The 23795-nt window shown below is 38.4% G+C and overlaps 1 protein-coding gene across 5 annotated transcripts in view; it reads left to right on the top strand.

Annotated features, from left to right (window-relative positions):
- The window catches only part of atp8a2 (ATPase phospholipid transporting 8A2), a 48355-nt gene that overhangs the window by 9030 nt on the left and 15530 nt on the right, over window positions 1-23795 (top strand). For 4 of the 5 annotated variants that reach the window (XM_041968587.1, XM_041968586.1, XM_041968590.1 and 1 more), the window contains 23 exons: window positions 2953-3052; window positions 3598-3696; window positions 3802-3847; window positions 4078-4118; window positions 6453-6526; window positions 6924-6993; window positions 7100-7227; window positions 7505-7616; window positions 7921-8089; window positions 8217-8344; window positions 8442-8519; window positions 8653-8741; window positions 8991-9035; window positions 9247-9322; window positions 9425-9613; window positions 9703-9752; window positions 9840-9909; window positions 9989-10073; window positions 10502-10641; window positions 11524-11662; window positions 12315-12379; window positions 18921-19093; window positions 22846-23029. In XM_041968587.1, the coding sequence (XP_041824521.1) occupies window positions 2953-3052; window positions 3598-3696; window positions 3802-3847; window positions 4078-4118; window positions 6453-6526; window positions 6924-6993; window positions 7100-7227; window positions 7505-7616; window positions 7921-8089; window positions 8217-8344; window positions 8442-8519; window positions 8653-8741; window positions 8991-9035; window positions 9247-9322; window positions 9425-9613; window positions 9703-9752; window positions 9840-9909; window positions 9989-10073; window positions 10502-10641; window positions 11524-11662; window positions 12315-12379; window positions 18921-19093; window positions 22846-23029 (2350 nt within the window). The remainder of the gene's footprint in view (window positions 1-2952; window positions 3053-3597; window positions 3697-3801; window positions 3848-4077; window positions 4119-6452; window positions 6527-6923; window positions 6994-7099; window positions 7228-7504; window positions 7617-7920; window positions 8090-8216; window positions 8345-8441; window positions 8520-8652; window positions 8742-8990; window positions 9036-9246; window positions 9323-9424; window positions 9614-9702; window positions 9753-9839; window positions 9910-9988; window positions 10074-10501; window positions 10642-11523; window positions 11663-12314; window positions 12380-18920; window positions 19094-22845; window positions 23030-23795) is intronic. The other variant, XM_041968588.1, reaches the window with a different exon arrangement.

The raw sequence follows: 23795 nt of genomic DNA, 5'->3' as shown, positions 1-23795 counted from the left end.
GGCACCTTTAGCCAGAGGAACTCTGAATCACCTTTCTGAATTCAGGAGCTCCAACTGGTAGGACAGAAGGTGATGGCACTGTTTGCCAGGATTATCTTTAATTTGGTTTTGTACTTACAGCCTAGTAACCATACCAAGAAGTGACATGAAAAGTTGAAACACTTTCGATATGTGTACACAAGTTCTAAAATCCGAAGACTGACACCAGTTGTCAGAGAAGTTTGAGTCGCTGTGAACATTTCTTAAAGCCATGCTTTATGTTTCAGAAAATATCAGCTTCACAGTTGGCTATCAAATAAACCTGATATTCACATCATATCTGGCTTAGTGCAGATAACCAGCTTCTTTGTTTCTGAAACATGGATTTCTAGCTGGCTAGCTGGACAGCATGTTTCAAGGGCCTTTATGCAGGCAAGATAGGAAGCCTCACCAGAGGAGTCTGTTTTCTGTAACAGACTGACTAAAGGCCGTGTCATCTGCATATTCAATTTAAAATAACTTTCATTAGGACAGAACAGCAAAGGTGAAAGAACACTACCTTGTGGGCAGCCAGTGTTTATGGTAAGCTCTCCTGACATAGTACCATTAACACAAACCCTTTGAGGATGCCATGAAAGTAAGTCTTTGATCCAGAGAATCATCCTCTTGTCAACATTAAGATCTGCCAGCCTTTTCAATAAAGTATGAGTTAAAAAGCTGCACTAAAATTACATATAAAATCCTAGCATAGCCTTTAGGAAGTGCAATTTGCTTTGAGACTGAGTCTTGTATCTCTGTTACTCTTATAAACAAATTGCAGCAGATCTAATGCCCTGAACACAGTGGGGGGCTGGAGATCAACTAAACTTTTCTCAATCTTTTTTTTACATAATATGGAGGTTAAAGCAACTGGCCCAAAGTTTTTAAGTTTGCCCGCACCTGACTTTTTGGTATAAGCTTTATTATTGACCATTTCCAGGTTCTGGGCACTTCAGTGATCAGGGTGGAAAAAAACTCTTGTTAATTAAGGAGAGCAGGTTTTAGGAACACGAGCATTGACACCATCTGGGCCAGTGACCGTTTTGGTTTCAGTCTAGAAATACTCTGTGATCACTATTGATGATCCTGTAGGGAGATTTGTACAGATCTCATCATAATCCAGTTTGTCTGCCACAGCATCAAATCTACAGAAAAACTGGTTCAGCTCATCATTAAAATCCCAACTGTTGCTTACAGGAATATCACCTTTTTATGCTTTTACCCATTAGTGTTTTTAAGCCATCCCAAGCCTCTTTGTTGTTACCAGTAAAATATTTGCCCTATATTTTTTTCTTCTCATTTACCCCCTCTATTTGTACCATATCACCGGAGCAGAATCAGCCATTTTTTGATTTTGATATATATAAGTTCTGCTTTGCATAATAGAGAAAAATATGTATGCTTTGTGAGGGGAGCGTTATTAGTCATTGACATTCAGCAATGTTGCTGTTGGAAGATTCAATTTTACTTTAAAAAGAGCTTATTTTAGCTCTACAAATAAGATTGTCGATGCTCATCCAATTGGTTCAGATGTGATATTCTTTCCCCTCGGGTTGCTGATTGGAGAGGTAGGAGCTCTCATACTCCAGACCAAGGTCTGTTGATGTTCCCATAACACTTTAGCTTGTGTTTAAAAGGTTCAATACCCCTATTGATTGTTTTTTTTTTTTCTTTTTTCCCCTGAGATTAAAGCCTCATAGCTTTTATATGTACACTCAACTTCTTCTCCATTTCCCAGCTCTTTCACCTCCTTGTTTCCTATGTAGGTAAAGCTTTTTCAACATCATGAGCTTTGAATACAAAATGACTGGCTCATTATTACAAGAGAGACACCTGCCTGTCTTCTTTCACAAATCCTTTCAGACTTTAACCCCACTTTCTTTTGGCCTTTAATGTATGAGGAACATTGCTTTTTATAAAAACATAACAAAGTCACACAGCCGCAGGAAAGCATCACCCCTACAGCTGACAGCTGTTAACACCAAGAAAAAGTTGGACATCTATAGTATTAAAAGAAAAACACAGTCACGCATTTTGGACTCTTTTCTAGAGCACTTGAAATGTGTGTGTGTTGCTGTTTGTGAAGTCTGGTATCACTTGTCTTTGATTAGATTAAGACAGCTTTATCTACTGGATCATAGGTGTAGTATCACCAACTCTGGGGTATCTGTGACATCAGGGTCATGACACTGCTTGCTTCTTTTTTTTGGGGACACATTCACATTCGTGTAATGTCCTGCTCCTAGTATTTTGTGTCAGTGTGTGTAAGGCAGATGGGGGCAGGGGATCATTTCCTAGGAAATTCTGCTCTGTGGCAAAGGGGTGTGTTTTACCATTTGCTGCATCCACTCTATGCACTCACATACTATCCATTAAAGAAAGCCACTTCAGAAGCTCTTACTCTTCAATTAGGCGGCACAAGAACAAAAACACAAGAAAGACAAGAAGGACTTGAATGTTGACTTTATTTTTAGCTTCACTAAAAGCTCTTACAGTAGATGCTGGCTATATCAAGGCCAATCAATATAGCTGTCTGATCAATACAGTTGACTGACAGGGTGAAGTTGCCAAGGATTCTTGGACCCATTTTCTAGAGTTTATGGGGCTAAATTTAGTGTTTTGGATGAAATGTCGCAATCTATTTATAGGTGTGATGTGTGGGCAGCCTATAATAGCCTTGTTTGCCCTCTCTGAGCACAATTTGGTGTTCTTAATAGATTTTCGAGTGCCTCATTTTTAAATCCCCAAATGAGTTCTTTTGTTATTCAGCCTTTAAAGTAATGCTTCTTGACCATGTTCAGTTAGAAAATATTTAGCACACAATTTATGCATAAAGTCCTACATTTTCTAATGCATTCCTTTTTCATTTGTATCACTTGAATCTGTTGAACACAACTAAAAATTATTTTCTTTTGTCCCTGTCTGTCTCTGCAGTACCACCAAGTATGGGGTTCTCACTTTTCTTCCCCGGTTTCTCTATGAGCAGATCAGACGGGCAGCCAACGCCTTCTTCCTCTTCATTGCACTCATGCAGGTAAACCCCACACACGGCAACAGCTGCCAACTCTATTGGCACAGCAGGCTGCATCTCTTGTTTCACTTCTCTGCAGCCCTTAAATGATACATTCTGTAAAGCCTGTTTCGAATAATTTTAAGTCTTGCACAGACACAGCTATTCCTAAAATACTGTTATAGATTTTTTAGGCGTTTGCACAATTTTAAGATTTGGTTAAGTTTGTCAGAACCCACAGATTCCTCCCATCTTTATACTTTACCAAGTTTCAAACTTCAAGTTCAGTCCAGGTTTTCATTAGTAACAAGATTATTTGCTGACAAGGAATCCCATACGTCAGCCTTAAATGAGAAAAAAATGGCTAAAGGTTTATCTAAATGTGAGTTATATATATTTTTAGAAGCTCAGACAGCATTATCACTGTTTACTAAAGCATATATTCCCCGTAAGTGCTAAACAGCCACTCTGTTTTTGCCAATATTGAGATGGTTAATCGGTACTGTAAGCCATTTAACCGTTTCCATCAACAGATATCTGAATGTTAACTTTTTCATGTTTCTTGTCAGCAAATCCCTGATGTGTCCCCAACTGGTCGCTACACCACACTGGTTCCACTCATCTTCATCCTCACTGTGGCCGGGATTAAAGAGATCATAGAAGATTACGTGAGTGCCACAGTTGTAACATCACCAGAAGTTACTCTTAAATCATCTAAAAAATATTTAAAATAGGTGAAAGGGTCATTGTAATCTCCAACTATCTTGTTACAGAAAAGGCACAAAGCAGACAACACAGTAAACAAGAAGAAGACAACAGGTATATTGAGTGTTTGTTAATGTGCATCAACCATCTATTCGGTTTTCCATGAGTGTGCTTGTGTTTATGTGCTTGGGTTTTGTTTTCCTTTCATCTCTGAGTGAATGGCTGTTGTCTGTCAGTCATTATTGTGCAGGCCACTCAGCCCTAACAAAAGTTTAGTGTGCATAAATACTGTATGAGACCTGCTCTATAGGCTGACTGACGACTGTGTTGTCCTTGTCTCTCAGTGCTGCGGAACGGAGCTTGGCAGACGATAATCTGGAAACAGGTATCACTGTCATCACATGCTTCAACTTTGATGGTCTCACATATCAATCCTGTGCTTTCTTTTTCAGTTTTGCGACTCACTTGGTTATATTTTATCGGCTTAAATAACATGAAATGATACTACATTTGTAGTTTCGCTACACTACACTCATTTACCAGACGCTTTTCTCCAAAGCGACTTACATCTGAGAGGAAGAAATAGCGTTAAGGGTCTTGCCCAAGGCCCCAATTGGAAGATGTTAATATTCGTCGCATTATAATATGTCCCCCTGTGAGAGCATGGGAGACGGATGCTCTAACTAAGCTATCCATAAAGGAAAAGGAGTTTCTTTTATTGTGTGTAATAGAAGATGGTCAATAATTATACATAAAAACTAGGGCTGTCAAATGATTAAACTTTTTAATCAAATTAATCACAGTTATTAAATTAATCATGATTAATCACAGCTTACAAATTAATCATGATTAATCACCATTCGTGACTATGCATTAAATTTGCCCGTCTTTACTGTATTGTATATAAAAAAAAAAGAACCAACGCTTACAAATATTTACTGTTAACTGACCTTCCCTTGGGTAAACAATGACATCAGATGTCCAACGGTTAGTAAATGTAGCATGTAATGTACTTCTATATGTAGAACCATGTTCTAGATCATGATTCAGAATTCATATATTATCTCACCATCCATTTCCATGGTGATATGTCATAAAACCACCAGATGGGACGACTGAAGTTAATCAGCCAACATTGGTGAAGAAACTGATACCACCGATGACCTGGATAAAAACACATTTTTCCTTTTATCATTAAAGTATAAGTCTTTTTGCAGCAATGATAAAAGTCCTACAGCAGCATCACCCAAACTGTTGATAAAATATATCACTGGTTGTTTGTTTTACAAGTTTTTCATTACTTTTTTTTACATTAGATGATCACTTTAATTGTAATAATTAAATATTTCATGGAATGTAGACTTAAAAAAGGTCTCATTTGTGCCCCCCCTTTTCCTGGTCAGTGCTCTTGCCTGACTCCCCATCGTTACATTTTTAGACTACCCCCTGCATAGCTAAAATATAAATCCTTTCTACAGCTACTTTCTTTTGGGTAAATATGTGCTGGTGTGAACCATGAACTGCTAGTTTCCTCCTCCTCAGCTGAACGATAAACAAATTCAACAAGAGAAAAAAGCTGATCACTGACAGCCGTCATGATTCACAGAACAACATGAGTGAAGGAGAGGGAGGAAGCAGCTGCTGCACAAACACAGACGACCAAATGCGGAAAAAGTGCGGGCGTGGCTCATCGTTTCAATCTCGGTTCTCCACATCCCACCGTCATAACAGAGAAATGACAGATGTATGGGGCTTGTCATGCCGAGCATGTTTTAATTGAGTTAAAAGTAGGAACACAATTAATTACATAAATTATTTACTGCCGTTAAGCCGTTATTTTTGACAGCCCTTAGAAAAAGATATTACTATGAATAATTAAACATTCAATTGGAAAAAAGCTGTAAAAACAGCAGTAATTCAATTAGATGAAAAAGAAATTAGATTTTTTTTCTCTGAAAAATTGAAAGAGTTAAAGGTCTTTTTTTTATATATGTAAAAGACATGAAGGTTTTGTATTGTAATATTCTAAGATTATTAATTACATGGTGTAAGTAGAGTGGTGCTTTGTCAAAGAGCCAGACAACCTTGAAGGAAGTCCAAGAGGGATGCATAATGTTCAGGAATCAATAATGCTGCAGTTAACATCACCCAGCATTATGGTATACATAATGTGCCCCCTGGGTCCTGGGAAAACAGTTTTCTGGATGCTATTTCAAAGGGAAAAGACAACTTGAAAAACATAATTAGGTTTTTCTTTTGGTTTATGCAGCACACTGGATATGTTTGAGCTTGTCCACATTCTTGTTTAGACTGCCGTTTTATAACATGACTGCATACCTCTTTTGTTTGGAATATGGTGGATGGATATGGATATGATAACTAAGTGAAAGTTTGTGACTTTAAAATGATTATTCAAAAGTTTAAATTCCTTTTTGCTTGTCTTTTTTCATAGTTGCATACCTGTAATTTTTATGTCTCATTCTGGTCTGTCTCTGTTGCAGCGTAATCAGAACAATTAAAGCAACACACTGCTGTGCTCTCTGTCATCTCAAATCTTTCTCTCTGTTGGCTGCATTCTTTCAGGTCACTGATTAACCTGCCTGTTGTTTACTCCCCTGCTTCTCCAATTCTTTGTTACCCTCACCCTTTTTTTTTTCTCTTTTACCCCCTCCTTTTGCCCTCGTTTACCTCCCTAATGCTGCTGCATCCTGGCCACAAGGTGGCAGTAGGCGACATAGTTAAGGTGAAGAATGGCCAACATCTTCCAGCTGACATGGTTATAGTGTCCTCCAGGTCAGACTCTGTTGTGTGTGAGCATGTAAAGTTAATCTGTTTGCTTCTTAATACAGGATCTCTGATAATTTGTCTTGCACTACCTTGTATGGCTGTCACTAATGACGGACACTAATGACTAATCAATGTGTTGTTGTTTTTTTAATAAGAAAATGATCTTATTGGTAACTAATTATTCCCTGGAAATAAATAAATAACAATGCTTAAAAGAGTAATACAATGTAAACAAAAAAATTGTTTATGCGTCATTTTAAAGAATCAAACTAATAACTAATTTCCTCAGTTGATTATACAACATTGAAATCAGTCTTTGAAATGTTTCCTGTAGGCAGATGCATGAATAATATTTTAAACCCTGCAGTGTTTTGATGCTTCTACCTTTAATTTTTTTTCCCAGTGAACCACAGGCCATGTGCTACATAGAGACCTCTAATCTGGATGGAGAAACCAACCTGAAGATCAGACAGGTACAGAATCTCTGTTTGGCTCTGATTATTGCTTTTCTATGAAGAACATAGTAAAATTTCACCCTCAAAAAACCCTCTGACTTTCTGTGTTGTGGATGTTTTTCAGGGTCTATCACTCACAGCCGCATTCCAGGCCCGAGAGGATTTGATGGCGCTATCAGGTCGTTTGGAGTGTGAAGGCCCCAACAGACACCTGTATGATTTCACTGGTACACTACGACTGGAGAACCAAAAGTAAGACACACATATGCAGCAAAAAAATACTGTCTGGGTTCATAAATCATCAGTTATTTTTTTTGTTTTCTGTTTTTTTTTTGGGGGGGGGGTACAAGAGTTGTGTCTAAAAATGTTCTGATGTCAGACAAATAGGATGATGAAATGTCAGATTTCAAATGCAAATGTCAGCCTTTCAGAGTACATTTACATCCTTTAGGGAAAGAAATTGGAATTTAAAAATCAAATCTACATTTATATTTACATTTTGTGTATCTCTCGCTCTTCTGCTCCACAGTCCAGCTCCTCTAGGTCCAGACCAGGTGTTGTTGCGTGGTGCTCAGCTTAGGAACACACAGTGGGTTGTGGGAATTGTTGTCTACACGGGCCATGACTCAAAACTAATGCAGGTAAAACCATTCTCTTGCCTAGAGTCAGTAAACTTTGTATGTTCTAAATCCCTAAAAGGGAAAAGGTATTTGAAGCTGGATTTTCAGTTGTTTAATAATAATATCTTCTTTATGACATGCTTGTGCTTACTTTCAACACTGTAATTTACTGTGATCATTGAGATACATAAGATACACAGACTGACTTAGGAAAACAGAGTTCCTGTGGCTTTCCTATTTTTCTCCACTGAGACATTAGAACTCAGTCAAGCAGCTGTTTTTTTTTTTCTCCCACTTCATATTTCTTGATATATCCACTTCTTAGAACTCCACCAAGGCGCCACTGAAGCGCTCTAATGTGGAGCGAGTGACCAACATGCAGATCCTGGTCCTGTTTGGCATCCTGCTGGTCATGGCACTGGTCAGCTCTGTGGGCGCAGCCATCTGGAACAAAGAACACACTGAGGAGGCCTGTTGGTACCTGTCCCGGGCTGGTGAGAGCAAATGCAAATAAGCCACAATTCTCAGCCAGCAGCTCATGTCTCTCTGTGGCAAAGAAAATTCAGAGGAAATGCACATTTCATGGTTTGTAAATCCTGTCTTTTGTGTGTGTGATATCAGGTGACATCTCCACTAACTTTGCATATAACCTGCTGACATTCATCATCCTCTACAATAACCTGATTCCTATCAGCCTGCTGGTCACTCTTGAGGTGGTCAAGTTCACACAAGCCCTCTTCATCAATTGGGTATGACTTATCTACATGTTGTAATGTATTTTCATGTTAAAACTACAAGTGGTCAGATCTTCCTGAGGGTCATAGTTTGGTTTTGTGTTTTCCTCAGGATGTGGAGATGTACTACTCAGAAACCGATACACCAGCAATGGCTCGAACATCCAATCTTAATGAAGAACTTGGCCAGGTTAGTTTTTTCCTCCTTTCATAATCTCTAGCCACTAAACAGAAATTAGGAGTACTTGTAACACCCTTTACATACACAAGACTGATAAAACATGCTGTTTGTTTTCATTACCAACCTTCTTTGTCTTTCCTAGGTGAAATATCTGTTCTCCGATAAGACAGGAACTCTGACCTGTAACGTCATGCACTTTAAGAAGTGCACCATTGCAGGAATCACATATGGGTCAGTCATCTTTTATTCTAATTAAATCTCACCTCTTAGATTTACTTAAAGGGGAATATGAGGTCAGAATGGCCCAAAAAAAAACACCTTTCCCTCTCAGACTAACTAAACTAAAAATTAAACTAAGAACTGTTACTCTAATATATTCTTGCATGTTTGATCAAAGGAACTAATCAATTGGTGGACTGATTTTTATTTTTTATTTTTTAACTCCTTCTATTTGCAATTTAAACTCATTCATAACGGCAGCCACTTCCCTGATCTTGAATGTGATCGTTCTATGGAGGACTTCAGGTCAGTGTCTCCATTCTTCTAATCTGTGTTGCTCCTTTTCTGATATTTCTTCTTTTCTGGCTTTGCACATTCTTTAAATATACATAGTGTGTTTTGTGCTTTGCTTAGATGATGAACAGAATTGGTCATACAGTATCTAAATGCCTTTCCCCTACAGTACACCATAACTTAAATAAGTGCTCACATTGTTTTTTGTTTTTTTTTTCCTCAGTAATCTGCCGTCCAGCAGCCATAACTCAACAGAGTTTGATGATCCAGCTCTCATTCAAAACATTGAGAAGAACCATGTAGGTGTCTGTGGGGCTTTTTTTTTAAAAGATTGCCTAAACTTGTCTATAAATTGGTTATACTGTAGTCCTTATGCGCTCTGGTTGTATTTTTGTATTTAGCCTACATCACCACAGATCTGCGAATTCCTGACCATGATGGCCGTGTGCCACACAGTTGTACCAGAGAGAGAAGAAAACCAAATAATTTACCAGGCCTCCTCGCCAGATGAAGGAGCGCTGGTCAAAGGTGCCAAAGGACTTGGTTTTGTCTTCACTGCTAGAACCCCTCATTCTGTCATCATTGAAGCTGTAAGCATGTCGAGTATCTACACATTTCTCTGGAATCACAGCTTTCTTTTTGGACAGAAGCTGAGATTTTTTTTTTCTGTGTGTTTCAGAGAGGAACAGAGATGAGCTATGAATTACTAAATGTCCTGGAGTTTTCCAGGTACCCTTCTAAAATGTCATCTCGGATATTAAATGGCTCCTGATGCCAGACTGTGTGTTAAACCTGGACTCGATGCTTCTTTTACAGTAACCGCAAACGCATGTCTGTGGTTGTCAGGACGCCCAGTGGGAAGCTTCGGCTGTACTGCAAAGGAGCTGTATGTTTATTTTGTTGCTGGTATAATTCCAGCTGTTGTCAAGATATATTTCATAATGACAAATGTCTTGTGTTTTCAGGACAATGTTATTTTTGAACGCCTCACTGAAGCTTCTCAGTACAAAGAATTAACTGTTGCTCATCTGGAACAGTTTGCTACTGAGGGTAAGAAAAAAAAGGGAAACAAAAGAAAATATTGATCATAAATCCATTTTCATTATCAGTTGTAGCATTTGTTATTCTGTTGATTTGGTTTTACTTATATTTGAAGTATTTTTCTTAAATGATTTGACCTAAAATACTTCAGTGTTTGTTTTTTCTTTTTTTATTGTGTATATTCAAACGTGTATGGCCTGTAGTCAATAGATATACACAATCAGAATATCATATTTGGTCAAGAAGAAAATATATCCTGTCATCACAAAACTTTAGGCTAATACAAAGACTAAATATCACTTGGTTACACGTCTAATTATTATTTGAATTTTCATCAGAACCACCTTTCTTTGATTTTTCTCTCTACTTTGTGTTTCTCAGCAACTATATGTGCCTAAAGACCTCAATATTGATAATCTTCCTTCTATTTTTTTCAGGCTTGAGGACACTTTGTTTTGCATATGTGGACCTGGAGGAAGGTGCCTATCAGGAGTGGCTGAAGGAATACAACCGTGTCAGCACTGTACTTAAAGACCGCAGTCAGAAGCTGGAGGAGTGTTATGAACTACTAGAAAAAGTAAATTCACTTTTGGAGCAGACATTTCACTGAGCACAGGTTATCAGTAGGTGCTTGATTAAAAACACAGTTTGGTTGCCAGCAGGTGGCAGAGTGGTTACACTGATTCCCACCCATTGTCTCTTGTCTGTACTCATCACATCTCTGGATTACAATGAACAAATGAGAGTTTGAGGTTGTTAGTTCCTTTATTGTGATTGTTTATTTTTTAATTTTTCTGCTTAAAGGAAAATCAATGGTGGATGTCATGTCTGCAGTTCAGAAAAGAAAGCTTTGACTTGGCAAAAAAAAGTAAACAGCATATTTACTAAAGACCTTTTTATGATAGATGAGCAAACCAAAGGTTTAAGAGAGCGTTGAGGTGAGAAAAGTACTTGAGGAGAGAGGGAGAGGGAAATAAAGAGGAAGCAGAAGGAGGAGGAGAGCTCCGACTGGGAGACCACAAGGGTAATTACCTGCACTGGCCTGCCAAAAGCCCAATAAAACCGGAGTCAACAACACTGTTGTGTTAACTTGTGTGTCTGTTTGTATGCGTGTCTAATGAGAGCACACATGCATTTAAATGCTAAACAAATTAAAGTGAGGGGAGGGCGGCTAGTAATAGGTCACTTCTTGGCATGTAGAAAAAGAGTTGGTACTGAGGTCCAAAATGAGCTGCTTTTCCAGCTGAACTGGACCCGCTGGCATTGCACTCATCCTCAAATTAAATGTGTATGACATTCTTGCAAGAACCCTCACATTTACAGTTTGGCTGAATTTGGTGGCTAAATGTGATTTTATTTTACTACACATCTTTTTTTTTTTTTTTTTTTTTTTTTATGCAGTTATGTTTCAAATTATTTCAGACTCTTTCTCTGTTGTGTTCTTCTGTTCCACCATCAGAACTTGATGCTTCTTGGTGCCACGGCCATAGAGGACCGTCTCCAGGCTGGCGTGCCAGAAACCATTGCTACTCTGATGAGGGCGGACATTAAGATTTGGGTCCTTACTGGAGACAAACAAGAAACTGCCATCAACATAGGTGAGAGATGTGTTTAGATAACATTACAGAGAAATTTTAAATTATTGTAAAAGAAACTGTGTGTACAGTGTAGTTAATCAAATGATCGCTTCAAGACAAGCTACTATTATGTAGGCTGTGAAATACCTGATATCTCCCACTTCTATAGTTGAAATGTACTAGTGGTCAGTATAATTATGGTGCAGGGGGATGCAGGAGCAGGAGTGTGTATACTTTCTTGGCAGTTGTGAAGGAAGTTGATGGCAGATGTCCAGGAAAACCAGGACTTGAAAACAAAATCTAAACTGACACTTGTCGCTCTTGATTTAAAAGCTGGGACATCCCCAGAGATGGTACTGTATAGGTGCTCTTTCATTATTCACACAAAGGACGTTATATCCTGAATGACTAATATCATGTTTTTCAGCAGCTGAAATGACATAAAAAAAAAACACTCTGATGGCTGTTTGTTTTTTTTTACCTTGTAATAGCAGAATATTACAGTATAGTAGGTTTGGCCACAGTTCAATAGAGGAGATAAGTGTCAGAAATCTGTGTGTAAAGCAGGATTTTGTAAATTCAACTATACATGTGATACGTTTTTTACCTCTGCTCTGTGTTTAAATAAGTCTAATCTCTTTCCCATACCCTATTCTCTACCCTTGTTTCTCAGGTTACTCCTGTCGCCTGGTGACACACGGCATGTCCCTCATCATTGTCAATGAGGACTCTCTAGATGTAAGTAGACCCACCTCTTCCTGCGGCCGACCTCCTTCTTTCGCAACCATGTACACTTTTTACAGTAGCTTTCTGTGTGAACCTGAGGGAGGAAGTTATGTGGTGGGGTCTTTAGCAGGTTATCATAAGAGCTAGGGTGTGGTCCCTGGCCAGATCGGTGGATGGGGTTCTTTGTGTGTTCACAGGTGCAGGTAATTAAAGTCTCTGATGTCCCCCCTTGGAGAAATGGATGAAAAGAGACAAGTGCTAAACTATCACCTCTATCAGTCTTCTTTCCATCTCTTTAAAAAGATTCTCATGCAGTGTTTTGACAGTCCTTGTCTAACTTGTTTCTAGCTAAATGCCAGCAGATGTACAGATGTGTTAAGTTTGTTCATAATCCACTTACTATTTAGAGTGAGAACTAAAAGATTCTTCGTTTTTAGATTCTTTTTTTTCTTTACCCCACTTCTATGTTCTTTACATTTAAGCTTCATGTCGTTAGCTTCAAAGCATATTTGCATAAGTCATATTCTAAGGTTTTATAGTCAATGATGCACAATCAGCAATATTAGGAAAGTACAGTTAGACAAATATCACAGTTTAATCAAAATATAAGTTAGGCAGCTATGCTATGAGGCTAGCGATGTGTGACTTCTTTATCTAAATGGCTTGATTGCTGTCATGTGCCTTCAGGTCTTGCACAACATCTACTAGGAAATCAGTGTGCTCACTTTTTCTGAATGTATTTACGTATGAGATCTCAAAGATTATGGCTCGTGCATTTTGAGTAACAGCACTGCATGTGCCTGTCTGCATTTGTTTATGAGTTTCTGTAAGTGTGGAATTTGTAGGCCCAATGTGTGCGTTAAACTTAAATGGAGAGGGTCTACACTCACATTCATAATTTTCTAGCTTCATAGACAGAATTGCACAGTTTGTGGGCAATCTTGTACTGCCAGCTTGTAGAGTAATTGTATTAGTCTACAGCATGATCAGCGTGATCAGTCTAAATGGTTAACAGGGGATCTAATTGGAGACCTGTGTAAATGGATTTTAATGTGGCCATGGTTATTATTTTTAACTTCACTCCTTTACATTTACCATTATGAATTCTTGTATCATGCCAAACACTAATTAATGGCCTGTTTGAACTTTTACACTTGCACACCAATCAAATTGGTGCCTGGAGGTTTTCAGACTTAACTACTGGTCAAACCCAGACAGCGTGAAACCACTTAGACACTGAGTAAATTGAGTTGGGTGAGGTGAATATTTAACTTAAAGGCAATAAGGGTACATTAGACTAAGAGTTGTTTGTACAATCAACACAACAGAATGAAAGCTGGGAAATTTTTTAGCAGCTAACTGTTTTATCAGTTTAAATTTGCCATCTGATCGTGTAGTCTGAGGCAGGGAAGGAAACATAAAGCTTTGATAGATGGTAAACAGAAAAGATTTATGTCCCTGTCATTTATTATTTTCCTTCTTTTGACAGAGATTAACCATAATCCTAGGTGGGGTCAATGACACATGAGAAAAATATCATAAGGCCTAAGCTATTTTTTTTTTTGCATTTACCATACATGTAATCCTTGATTTTTCAGACAGATAATAACATCTTGTACAGTTGAGTGATTTTTTTAAATGTGGCAAGATGAATAATATTTGCCATTGCAGCCATTGTTGTGATGCGCTGTCTAAAGAAGGAATTTGCAGAATAAACAGACTGTGTGGACAGTTTTGGGCTGAAGTTGCACACAGAAGCAGGAAAGCTGAGATGGACAGCTGGTTAACATGAATAAAACCTCATTGAAGGGTCATTATTGGATATTTTTCTTCCACCTTCAATGGACTGTAGATACATCATGGCAAGCTGGAGACAGCAGTTTAAACAGAATCGACTAGTTGCACCTGGAAAAACAAAATTAACCAATGGCAGTGTTTGTCATTACATTTTATGGCTCTCATGAACCTCCTATTAATAACTGGGTGCAATTCCAGCTTTAAATTTGGACATGCTTAAGAACAATTAGTTATGCATGTGGTGTTGTCATGCTTGCCTATCAGGACAACGTCAGAGAGCTGTGGTTGTGACTGATGTAAATAAAAGTCCACCATCTTCAGTTCAACACTTATCGCACACTTAAAATTACTCGCTCCAGCTTCACGTCTTTATACATGCGGTCCTGTTTGAAAGTCCAACCTGCACATGAGTGAAAACAGAAGCTTCTTATCAAAATTGTTCCTCAAGGTTGACCTCTTGCTCCCATTTGTATCAGCCACTATAAAGTAGCTTGTTTTCAATTTGTGCACGTATGTGGGTGTGTGTGTATGTGCCAGAGATCAAGGTATAGTGTGGTCCTGGAGACACCTACTGTTGGGGGGGCTTTGGCAGGCGTGTATATGTCTGGCTTTCTGTGGACAGGTTTTGTCAACAGCACATAACCTTGCAAGATCTGTGCACAATAATTTACAGCAGTTGAGTTAAAAAAGTGAGGCTGCCTTTGAAGCTGAGTGTGTTACGATGCTTCAGCACTGAGTACTTGTGTAATGGCTATTAGAACATCATTGTTTCAGTGGATGTCTCCTTTTGTATGATGCTCTTTAGCTTGAGAATTTGTTCCACATTAACTCCATCTCTCTGTTGTTGTTAGTGTGCGGAGCATCTTATGTTTGACATTCATGCAGCAGATGTGATCGCCTCCTCCTGGACCAATCCCCTTCTCCGTTTTGTGCCTCCTTCACACAAGTACCTCCACATCTGTCAACAGGCTCTCTGTGCTCAGGAAGCGACCACACACCCTGTGTGCTGTGTGACAGCAAAAATGTGCATTAAGCAGAGTTAGACAGAACAGGCACAAGGAACAAAATGTGTCTGTTTATCTTTGTGGAAACACAAGAGTGTGTTTGTGAATAAAGTGGGGGAAGTGTTTATTATACTCCATGTGTGAGATGGACTATCTGGAAAGAGAGAGAAAGGCAGAGTTGAGGTTTAGTTGGTGCATTCAAGGGCAATGAATGAGTGGTAATGTGATCTCCTTTTGGTGCTCCTCATCAAACAAACCCTGTGAGCAATGCCTCTTGGGCAAATGGTTTACATCCACTGAAGCTGTGACAAGTGCCATCTGTCACCTCCAGATCACATACCACACACGGCCCTACACAAATCTTTACCACATCTTCTTTCTTGTGGTTGATGTTGAAATGAGTTAATAGATGCAAAATCTTTTTATCCTCTTTGTTCTGTCCCAGTTTCAATCCAACTCTACCAAATCTCACACACTGTTTACTCAAAATGAAGTGGCACATGGTCATCCCAACTGGCATAATAGCTCAGAATGTACACTTCATCAAACTTTCCCACAATCCCCTGGCCCTTGTCATGCTGCCCGCAGTACAACTCTTAAACAAACAGCAGCTTTCTACTGCACATTAATCATCTTTCTGTGAAAACGCAAACACACACATTTTGGAGTCCCTCCGTGTGTATGTGTTGTTGGTTAAAGTCTGTGTGTGTGTGTGTGTGTATACATACATCTGGCCCAGGCAGCAGAGGATGTGGGTGTTTGCACAGATGCGCTGTCTGATAATTAAATGGTATATTAAATCTCAATGGTGACAGAATTTGCACTGTAAAAATGAGCATGTCTTTCTCCGCCTTCTTTTCACTCAGCAGCTCTGTCTCTCTGGGTCTTTCAGTTTTTCCCTTTGTCTGGTTCCTAGTCCTTACCTCACATCTTTCCCCTTTCTTTGTACCTTGTCCTATTTATCTTGCTTAGTGCTTCTTTAGTATATTTTATACCATGGAGTTTGGACTTTATAGGGGGCCTGCAAAGGATAAACATTTGGCCATTCCTGTCATCACTATAATACAGTGATATATTTAGCAGAGAGAGAGAGATGTGTGTGTGTGTGTGTGTGTGTGTCTTTGCGTGTGTCTGTGTGTGTGTGTGTTCTTGTGTTTTAGTTTGCTTGTGCTTTTGTATTTTTTTATTTATTTTTTTTTTTTAGAAAGTAATGAGAGTAAGTGACCTGTGATATCTCAAAATTCCCCCATTTACTGATCCAAATATAAACCTGATAACATTCCATGCAGCATGCACATATATGTGTTTTGCAGTCTCTGCTTTCTTCAAGGCTGGATGCACATGAAAAATAAACATTTAGTTTGGAGTCTAAAATGTCAGCTAATCAGATCTGCCATATTGAAATTAGTGCAATCAAAGAATTAAACATTTTTTTCCTCTCAGTCGCCAAAAATAGTTGGTAATTTAGCATGAGTAAAAAAGGGAAACTACATAATTGTTTCAGTTTCTTGTTTTTTTGTTTTCCTGTTTCTAAAAGTTCCAACAGATCAGATATAGTTTGGTCTGGACTTGCTGTTCTTCAAGCAGCTGAATGACTTAACTGCAGGAACTAACCAGTGCTCATACCTTACTCTTTTTTTTTTAAATCTCTTGTAACCCTCTGCAAGCTTATTCTGGTTATTATCCAAAGTTGTCCATACTGCCGCTCAAGCTTTGTCTGAACCTGCTGTGACAAGTCCCTGTATTGTACTAGAGCTCAACTTTTTGCATACAAAACCCTTTCTGACTGGATATTTACACAGGCTACTAAACATACACACTAGTAATTAAGACATAATATTTAGTGAATAAACTGGAAACTTTAATGTTTTTTTAGATTTTTACAGGTTTACTCTGTATTTATCAAATTAACATCTTTGTCCACTTTGTGATTAAATGAGGACAAGCAAGGAAAAGATGCACATGCACTCACAACCCTCTGTGTTCACTGTTTACAGGCAAAGATAATTTTACATACCAAGATGTTCTCACACAAGCACCATGCACACCCATAGCCCCCTTGAGTTTAAGAACTCTGACAACCTGTAATCTAGTTTAATCCTTTCATTATGTTTTTGTTTTCCTCTCCCCTGTTTGGGGAAAAAAGGTGAATGCAAACAGGAATTCCGGCGTAAAAAGAAAAACACACAGCCTCAGGCTGAGAAAACAAGAGCTAGGAATTTTTGGGAAGAGGAGGTCCACTTGTGTGTGGAGGGTATGCATGTGTGCATCCCAGTTTGGCAAGAAGAAGAGAGGCTACATTTTTCATATGACCGTTACATACATATACACATGAGTGTGTGTGCTTGCTGTGTTGTGTCTTGCACATGCTGATATGTGGACTGAGGGGTCACTTCTCTGTGGGTCACTGGATTCTCTCAGGTCAGACGGCCGCCATAACCCACTGCGACAGACTAAGTAGACTCTTGATGGCACCAGATTTTCTAATGTTTGTGCACTTTTCTGTCTGGAATTTTGGTCTTGTTTGGATGTTTGCTAAGTGTTTAGTTCAATTACCCATTTTCTTGTCTCCACAAACATTGAGATATAGTAGCTGTATAAGCTGTATTTAACACACACAAGCAAACAAAACCGACCACAAATAAAGTTACTGAAGAAAACACTGGATGAATTCAATATTCTTTTCTCATTTGTTTTGCATTTTGAGTCATTTTTCTGATTAGCTTTAACCTAATTTCATCTTTTTGAAAATTATTTCTCTTTATATAATTAGCTAATCCTGTTTTAGGAATTAAAGGATTTTCATGAGGCCCAATGTAAAACTGAATTTTGTTAGTGGAAATGAAGAATTCAGGTGTGTGGTTGTTGGTGTACATTTAGTGTAGCATGTCTGCTTCTCCACATGGAATTCATTACAATCTCTGTTGGATGTTTATTTTCTCTATTAATCCCTGTTCCTCTATTATCAAGAGCTCCATCAAAACGGCCCCAAACTACTGCCCCACAGGCTGGCTGGCATTTAAACAAGCACACACACACACACACACACACACACACACACACACTTTGCTGGTATCGTGAATGATGCATTTCAACCGTCCACAACATTCATTCAGCACATTCATCTATCTTGCCTTTCCTTCCTTCTCTAGTTGTACGTTTGTCATTTTCTCCACTTTGCCTATTTCTCCTACTGTCATGTGGTGCAGTTACATGAAGGAAAGACTGAAGACTTTACTGCCTGATTAAACATGCCTTCAGGACCTCACTGCATAAGTATGTTGTGATAATGTCTAGAACAACTGTGAACTTTATATTGGCATTCTTAATTGTGTACACAGAAGCAAATTGTTTCCTCAGATGAAAGCAGCAACCATGAACATGTGTCTTCCATTTACTGCCAGCGATTTTGACCTTTCAGCAAACTGGTTTGTGTTTTGATGCACGTGATTTGCATTTTCACTACTTTTGTGAGGCAGCAATATCCACACAACAAAACAGAAAAGCATGAAAATGTAGTTACTGGGAACATCCACTCATGCACAACAGGAAGCACTGTTTTGTGTGTCGGATTTAGAGATTGCTGGTAGTGGTGAGATTTCCTCATAGATCCTTATAAGCACTGTGCGTATACTGCTGACTTAGGATAACTGTAGAGAAGTTTTCTGAGACAGAAGATTGTCAGTTAAAGCTTGTTTGTAATGTTTTAAATTAATACTAATCATTTATTTTCTGTGTTTTTCTTTTTGCAGGCTACTCGTGCCACACTCACGACTCACTGTTCGTCCCTGGGCGACTCTCTAAAGAAAGAAAATGAGCTTGCATTGATCATTGATGGCCAGACACTGAAATATGCCCTGTCCTTTGATCTCCGCCAGGCCTTCCTTGATTTGGCTTTGTCCTGCAAAGCCGTAATCTGCTGCAGGTATGGAGGAATCACTCATGCACAGAGGAACACTTTAGACTTGTTGTCAGTTATCTGGTCTGCACAAGTCAAGCAAAGTTTAGTTAAGCAAAAACCTAAATTTTAAGACAATGCAGTTATAGAAACCCCCAGCCTAGGCTCAAACTAGTGACCTTCTTGCTGTGAGGCAGCAGTGATAACCAAACCACCTTGCAAAAATATCTCATTAACTGTTAACTCAAAAACCCAATTAATCGCTTCAGACACACACAAATTCTCTCTGTGTGTATGATAATGTTAGAAAGCATGAGTATATGTGAATGAAAGTGCTTACCTGCATACTAGTGTATCTGCCCATGGTTAGCAGGTAACCAAGGATACTAAAAACATTTTCTTATTTTATAGCAGGAGGATAGTAATAAAAAAAATACACTGAATGAAAAGTCCTGACTCACTTACTGTTTACATGGTCATTGACATTTTACGTTTACATTGACACAGAGTGCACCCCCCTTCATTGAGTATTTACTGTGTGCTTCCTTTTTTGGTCATGTTCCAGTCAGAACCAGCTGTGATGTTTAACAAAAGAGTTTCCACTCGTCTTCTGGTGTGGGTGTGTGTGCACGCGTGCATGTGTGTAGTCAAGAGGGACATAACTGAATCTCTCCTTATATTCAAGCCATATCTGGACTCAGGTCTCACAGCCTTCAAGTCTCTTTGTACCCACCTCTCCCTTATTTAGTTTCTTCCTATCTGAACTATGTTTTAAGAATTATTTCTTAAAGACCAAATTCATCTTTAGTTTAAGAGTATCTAAAGATTTTCCTGCTGAAACTTTTGATAAACATAAACATACATTTGGTCACACAAGTAGCAGTACAGATAATTGATATTTTTTCTTTCTTTCTGTAAGAAATTAGAGAAAACTGATATTTATGGCATCTTGGCACAAAGCACTTTTAAACAACGTGCTTTTCAACACTTTAAACAACTGAGCTTCTTAAACTCCTTAATAATAGTTGGTCTAATGATGTACATTTTAAATAAGCTAAATATAATTGAAATTTATGCTGTTGCCTTTCCCTGTAATCATCCTATGAGCACTTAGCTTTAATGTGACCTCTTGGGGGGTCCAGTCATCTATACTTAGAACCTGTGTTCTAGGTGAAACCTGTAATGAGTATGTACATCCAGTGCAATGTATGCCTGAATATAAAGACATAGACCTTAACTTTAAGGTGTGAATTCTTTCTCAGATTACAGTATTTCTCACCACCTCGATCTCTGTGATGTTTTAAGTATGGGTGTGTTTGTATGTGTGTATCTCACGGGGCGGTGGAGTCAAGTGCACTTGTATGCATGGGTTCCTGACTTCACTGTGTGTTTGTTTATAGGAAGACTTAGTGGCTGATTATTTTCTGCTCAGTTCCACCGTGAAGAGCAGTGGGAGCCTTTCATCTTTCCAGCTCCACTTTGCACAATACCAGACAGTGTTAGCAGTGTTTAGAGGAAAGGTAGAGACAGAGAAGAAGAAAGATTTGTGGTCAGAAACAACGAGACACACACACTTCAGATGCAGAAACAGTAAAAAAAAAAAAAAACGGAGCATAGGTTGATCCTACCCTTCAGAAATGAATATAGAGGCCAAGCTTGTACCCTGCTGATATGTTGATGAATACGAACAGACTACCCAACTATTTCAAGCTTAACCAGGACTTGATCCTTCTGTTCTTGCATGTTCATTGAAGATGGATCTTTAGGAAACATGAGCTCCAGTAAAGTGTGTGTGTGTGTGTATGTATTTGTATCTGAGAGCATATTCTTATAATTTCATTTAGTCATAAAAGCAACCTTTTTGTGTTCCATTTGCATGTGATGGCTCATAATCAAATTTAGTAATGTCATTATCAGCACTGACAGACATGTTAGCGATTCACTGCTTATGCAGTACTCCAAGAGTCAGACTTGTACTGACAAACAGTCACTGTGAGTGTGGCTCCTCCTCTTTCTAGGAAATGTTTAAAGTATTGGCAGCAGTTTAAGTTCTGTGTTGATGTTTGAATCATTATCACCTCATGCATCACCAAGGCTCAGGTAATTACCATAATCTGGGAAATGCACTCTAAATATTTAATATCAGACTGTGGGTAAGTATCCGTTCACATAACTGATGACTACTTTGATAATCATTGATGTTACAGTATTTGGCACTGAAGAAATCATTTTAGCCTTCTGAAGATCCTCATCTTTCAAATTTGTTTCTTACTGTGCATAAGCTTCACTTGCAAGTGTACTGTTGGAAGTATAACTTGCTTTGTTATTCAGCTTTAATTCCAGTATCAGTTTTCTCCCATGTCTCCTCCTTTGGAGAAATATTTGTTTTCAACGTTTGTACGGTTTGCTGCTAGTAATGACAAGACTCACTAAAGCTTCAATTGTGTGCATGTGACTGACATGCAGTGGAAACGCCTCTTCGTACAAAGCATGTTTTGAAAACAGAGATGAAAACAAATGTTTAGTCCAGACTTATTCAACTTATGAGAAACTAAACACTGTCTGAGACTGGATTTGGGCTTTTTTTATTCACATAAACACAAAATATCCTCTTAAGATGACTAATAAGTATGAAGTACTGTACCACTGACTGAACTAAATGGGACATATGTCAGATCTACCAAGAGTTACCATGGCAACATTTTAGATTTTCCTTTCTGGTGGATGGAAAAAAAATAAGATGGAGAAATGTCAAATATTAGAGGCATGGGGGAAGTGAATTAGATTTAAAAACTTGACTTAATTATTTGGTAAATTTAGGGGTTTTGGAAAATGTATTTAGAAATGTAGCAGCCTATTTTGCTGATTAAAAAAATTATATGCAATTTATTAAAAAAACTCAAGTTTTTTGGACGACTATTTGCATTTGCATTTATATGAGAGAAATCATTTAATCACTTTTTAGTCATCTTTTTTCCCACATGATTAAAGTGGTGAAATGTGTTTGTAGTGTTGCTGGCACACCAATCTCAGACTTCTATAGTTTCTTTCCAGTAGCAGGTGAAGAAAAAATAAAGTACTTTGTAAATCCACATAAAACACCAGTGTAATTGTGGGAAAGTGAAATTTGGACTGTTGTCATTTATCCCAAAATGCACCACATGCCTCGATTTAAAAAAAAAAAAAAAAAATCAAGAAAAATCTATTCACTAAACAAATGCATCATGACACTTCATCATTCTTTTTCAATGCCCTTGAGGGGAAACGTCTGTAATCGAGCTTCCCTCTGTCCTCCATTGTCAGTGAAGAGACAGGACCGGTTATAGACAGAGGATCAGTGATACAGGTCAAGAGGGTGGAGTACCACTGCAAGCTCCCTAAACACTTACCCCCTCTGGAATACACTCAGATTCATGCAGTCATGCATAAATCCATGTAAACATGCACACATATGCAATATAAACTCATCAAAGGTAAGCTTTACTAAATCTTATTAGCAGAACAGTGAATCATTGTTCTCTAATACCTGCCTGTAAACCAGTAAACAGAGCACTCCAGTGTGTGTTTCTTCCAGCCTCTCATCAGTCCTTTTGCCTTTCAGCTGTTGCTGTTAGTTTCCCAGGCTTTGTTTGTTCTAATGGTTGATGTGTTTGACTTACTTTATTTCCTGAAGACATTTTTTTTAATCATCCCATCTTCTCTTTGCCTCTAATTTTCTTCTAGTACAGGCAGCTGCATACATTTAATATCAACCAACTATCTCCATCTGTTTGCTGCAGAGTATCTCCACTACAAAAGTCAGAGATTGTGGATATGGTGAAGAAACATGTGAAAGCCATCACTTTGGCGATAGGTGATGGTGCAAATGATGTGGGGATGATTCAGACGGCTCATGTTGGAGTGGGAATCAGCGGCAACGAGGGCATGCAGGCCACTAACTCTTCTGACTACTCCATTGCACAGGTGGGAGCACAGAAAAACTAAACTTTTACTTCTTCCATAGGAGTTAGGAGAGTGGGCAGCAGCTAAATGCTGCTAATCTAATGCACTTCGTTAATTGTTCATGAGCAATTTTGAGCACCTCTAAGATATGAATAGTTTTGACAGTGTGCTGGTGTAGAGCATTCAGTTGTGTGTTAATGCAATGCTAAGGTAGAAACAAACCAGCAGAGATCGTCGATAAGCAACTGTTGCTTGAGTCATTATCACCATAAGGTGCCTTTTGAGACTTCACATTCCCCCACAAAAAAACTGAGATTTTTCAGTGAACTTAGTACAATAAATATAAAGTAGATGTTAGGCTGTTAGAAATGGGTGTTGGTCAAGCTCCAACTCTTTTTATAAATTTACTGTGAGCAAACAAAGAGTGAGCAACAAGCAGAATATGTCCACCCTGTCAGGGACACATTCATAGTAGACTAAATACATTTTAATTACTCATTGATTATAAAATGTACATTTTTAGGGCCCTTTTTTTGTCCTTATTTTAACAATATATTTCAGTTAATGGTAAAAGTATTTGGTAAATATATAAATCATGTCAATTTTTTGGTTTTTCTATAAAATCTGTCAAGTGGATCTTTCTTTTCTAAATAAAACAAACAACAATATCTGGTCAAGCTTTCTCCCTCAGACTGATGTTCAGGAGTTTCAGCAGTTGCTGGGGAGTCGGGTGGTGTCTCTGCAGCAAAGCACTGACCCTGTTTCTGACTCTGGCTATTTTCTTTTT

The sequence above is a fragment of the Melanotaenia boesemani genome, chromosome 18 (genome assembly GCF_017639745.1).
Source record: "Melanotaenia boesemani isolate fMelBoe1 chromosome 18, fMelBoe1.pri, whole genome shotgun sequence".
NCBI lineage: Eukaryota > Metazoa > Chordata > Actinopteri > Atheriniformes > Melanotaeniidae > Melanotaenia > Melanotaenia boesemani.
This window is presented reverse-complemented; position numbering and strand designations above follow the sequence as displayed.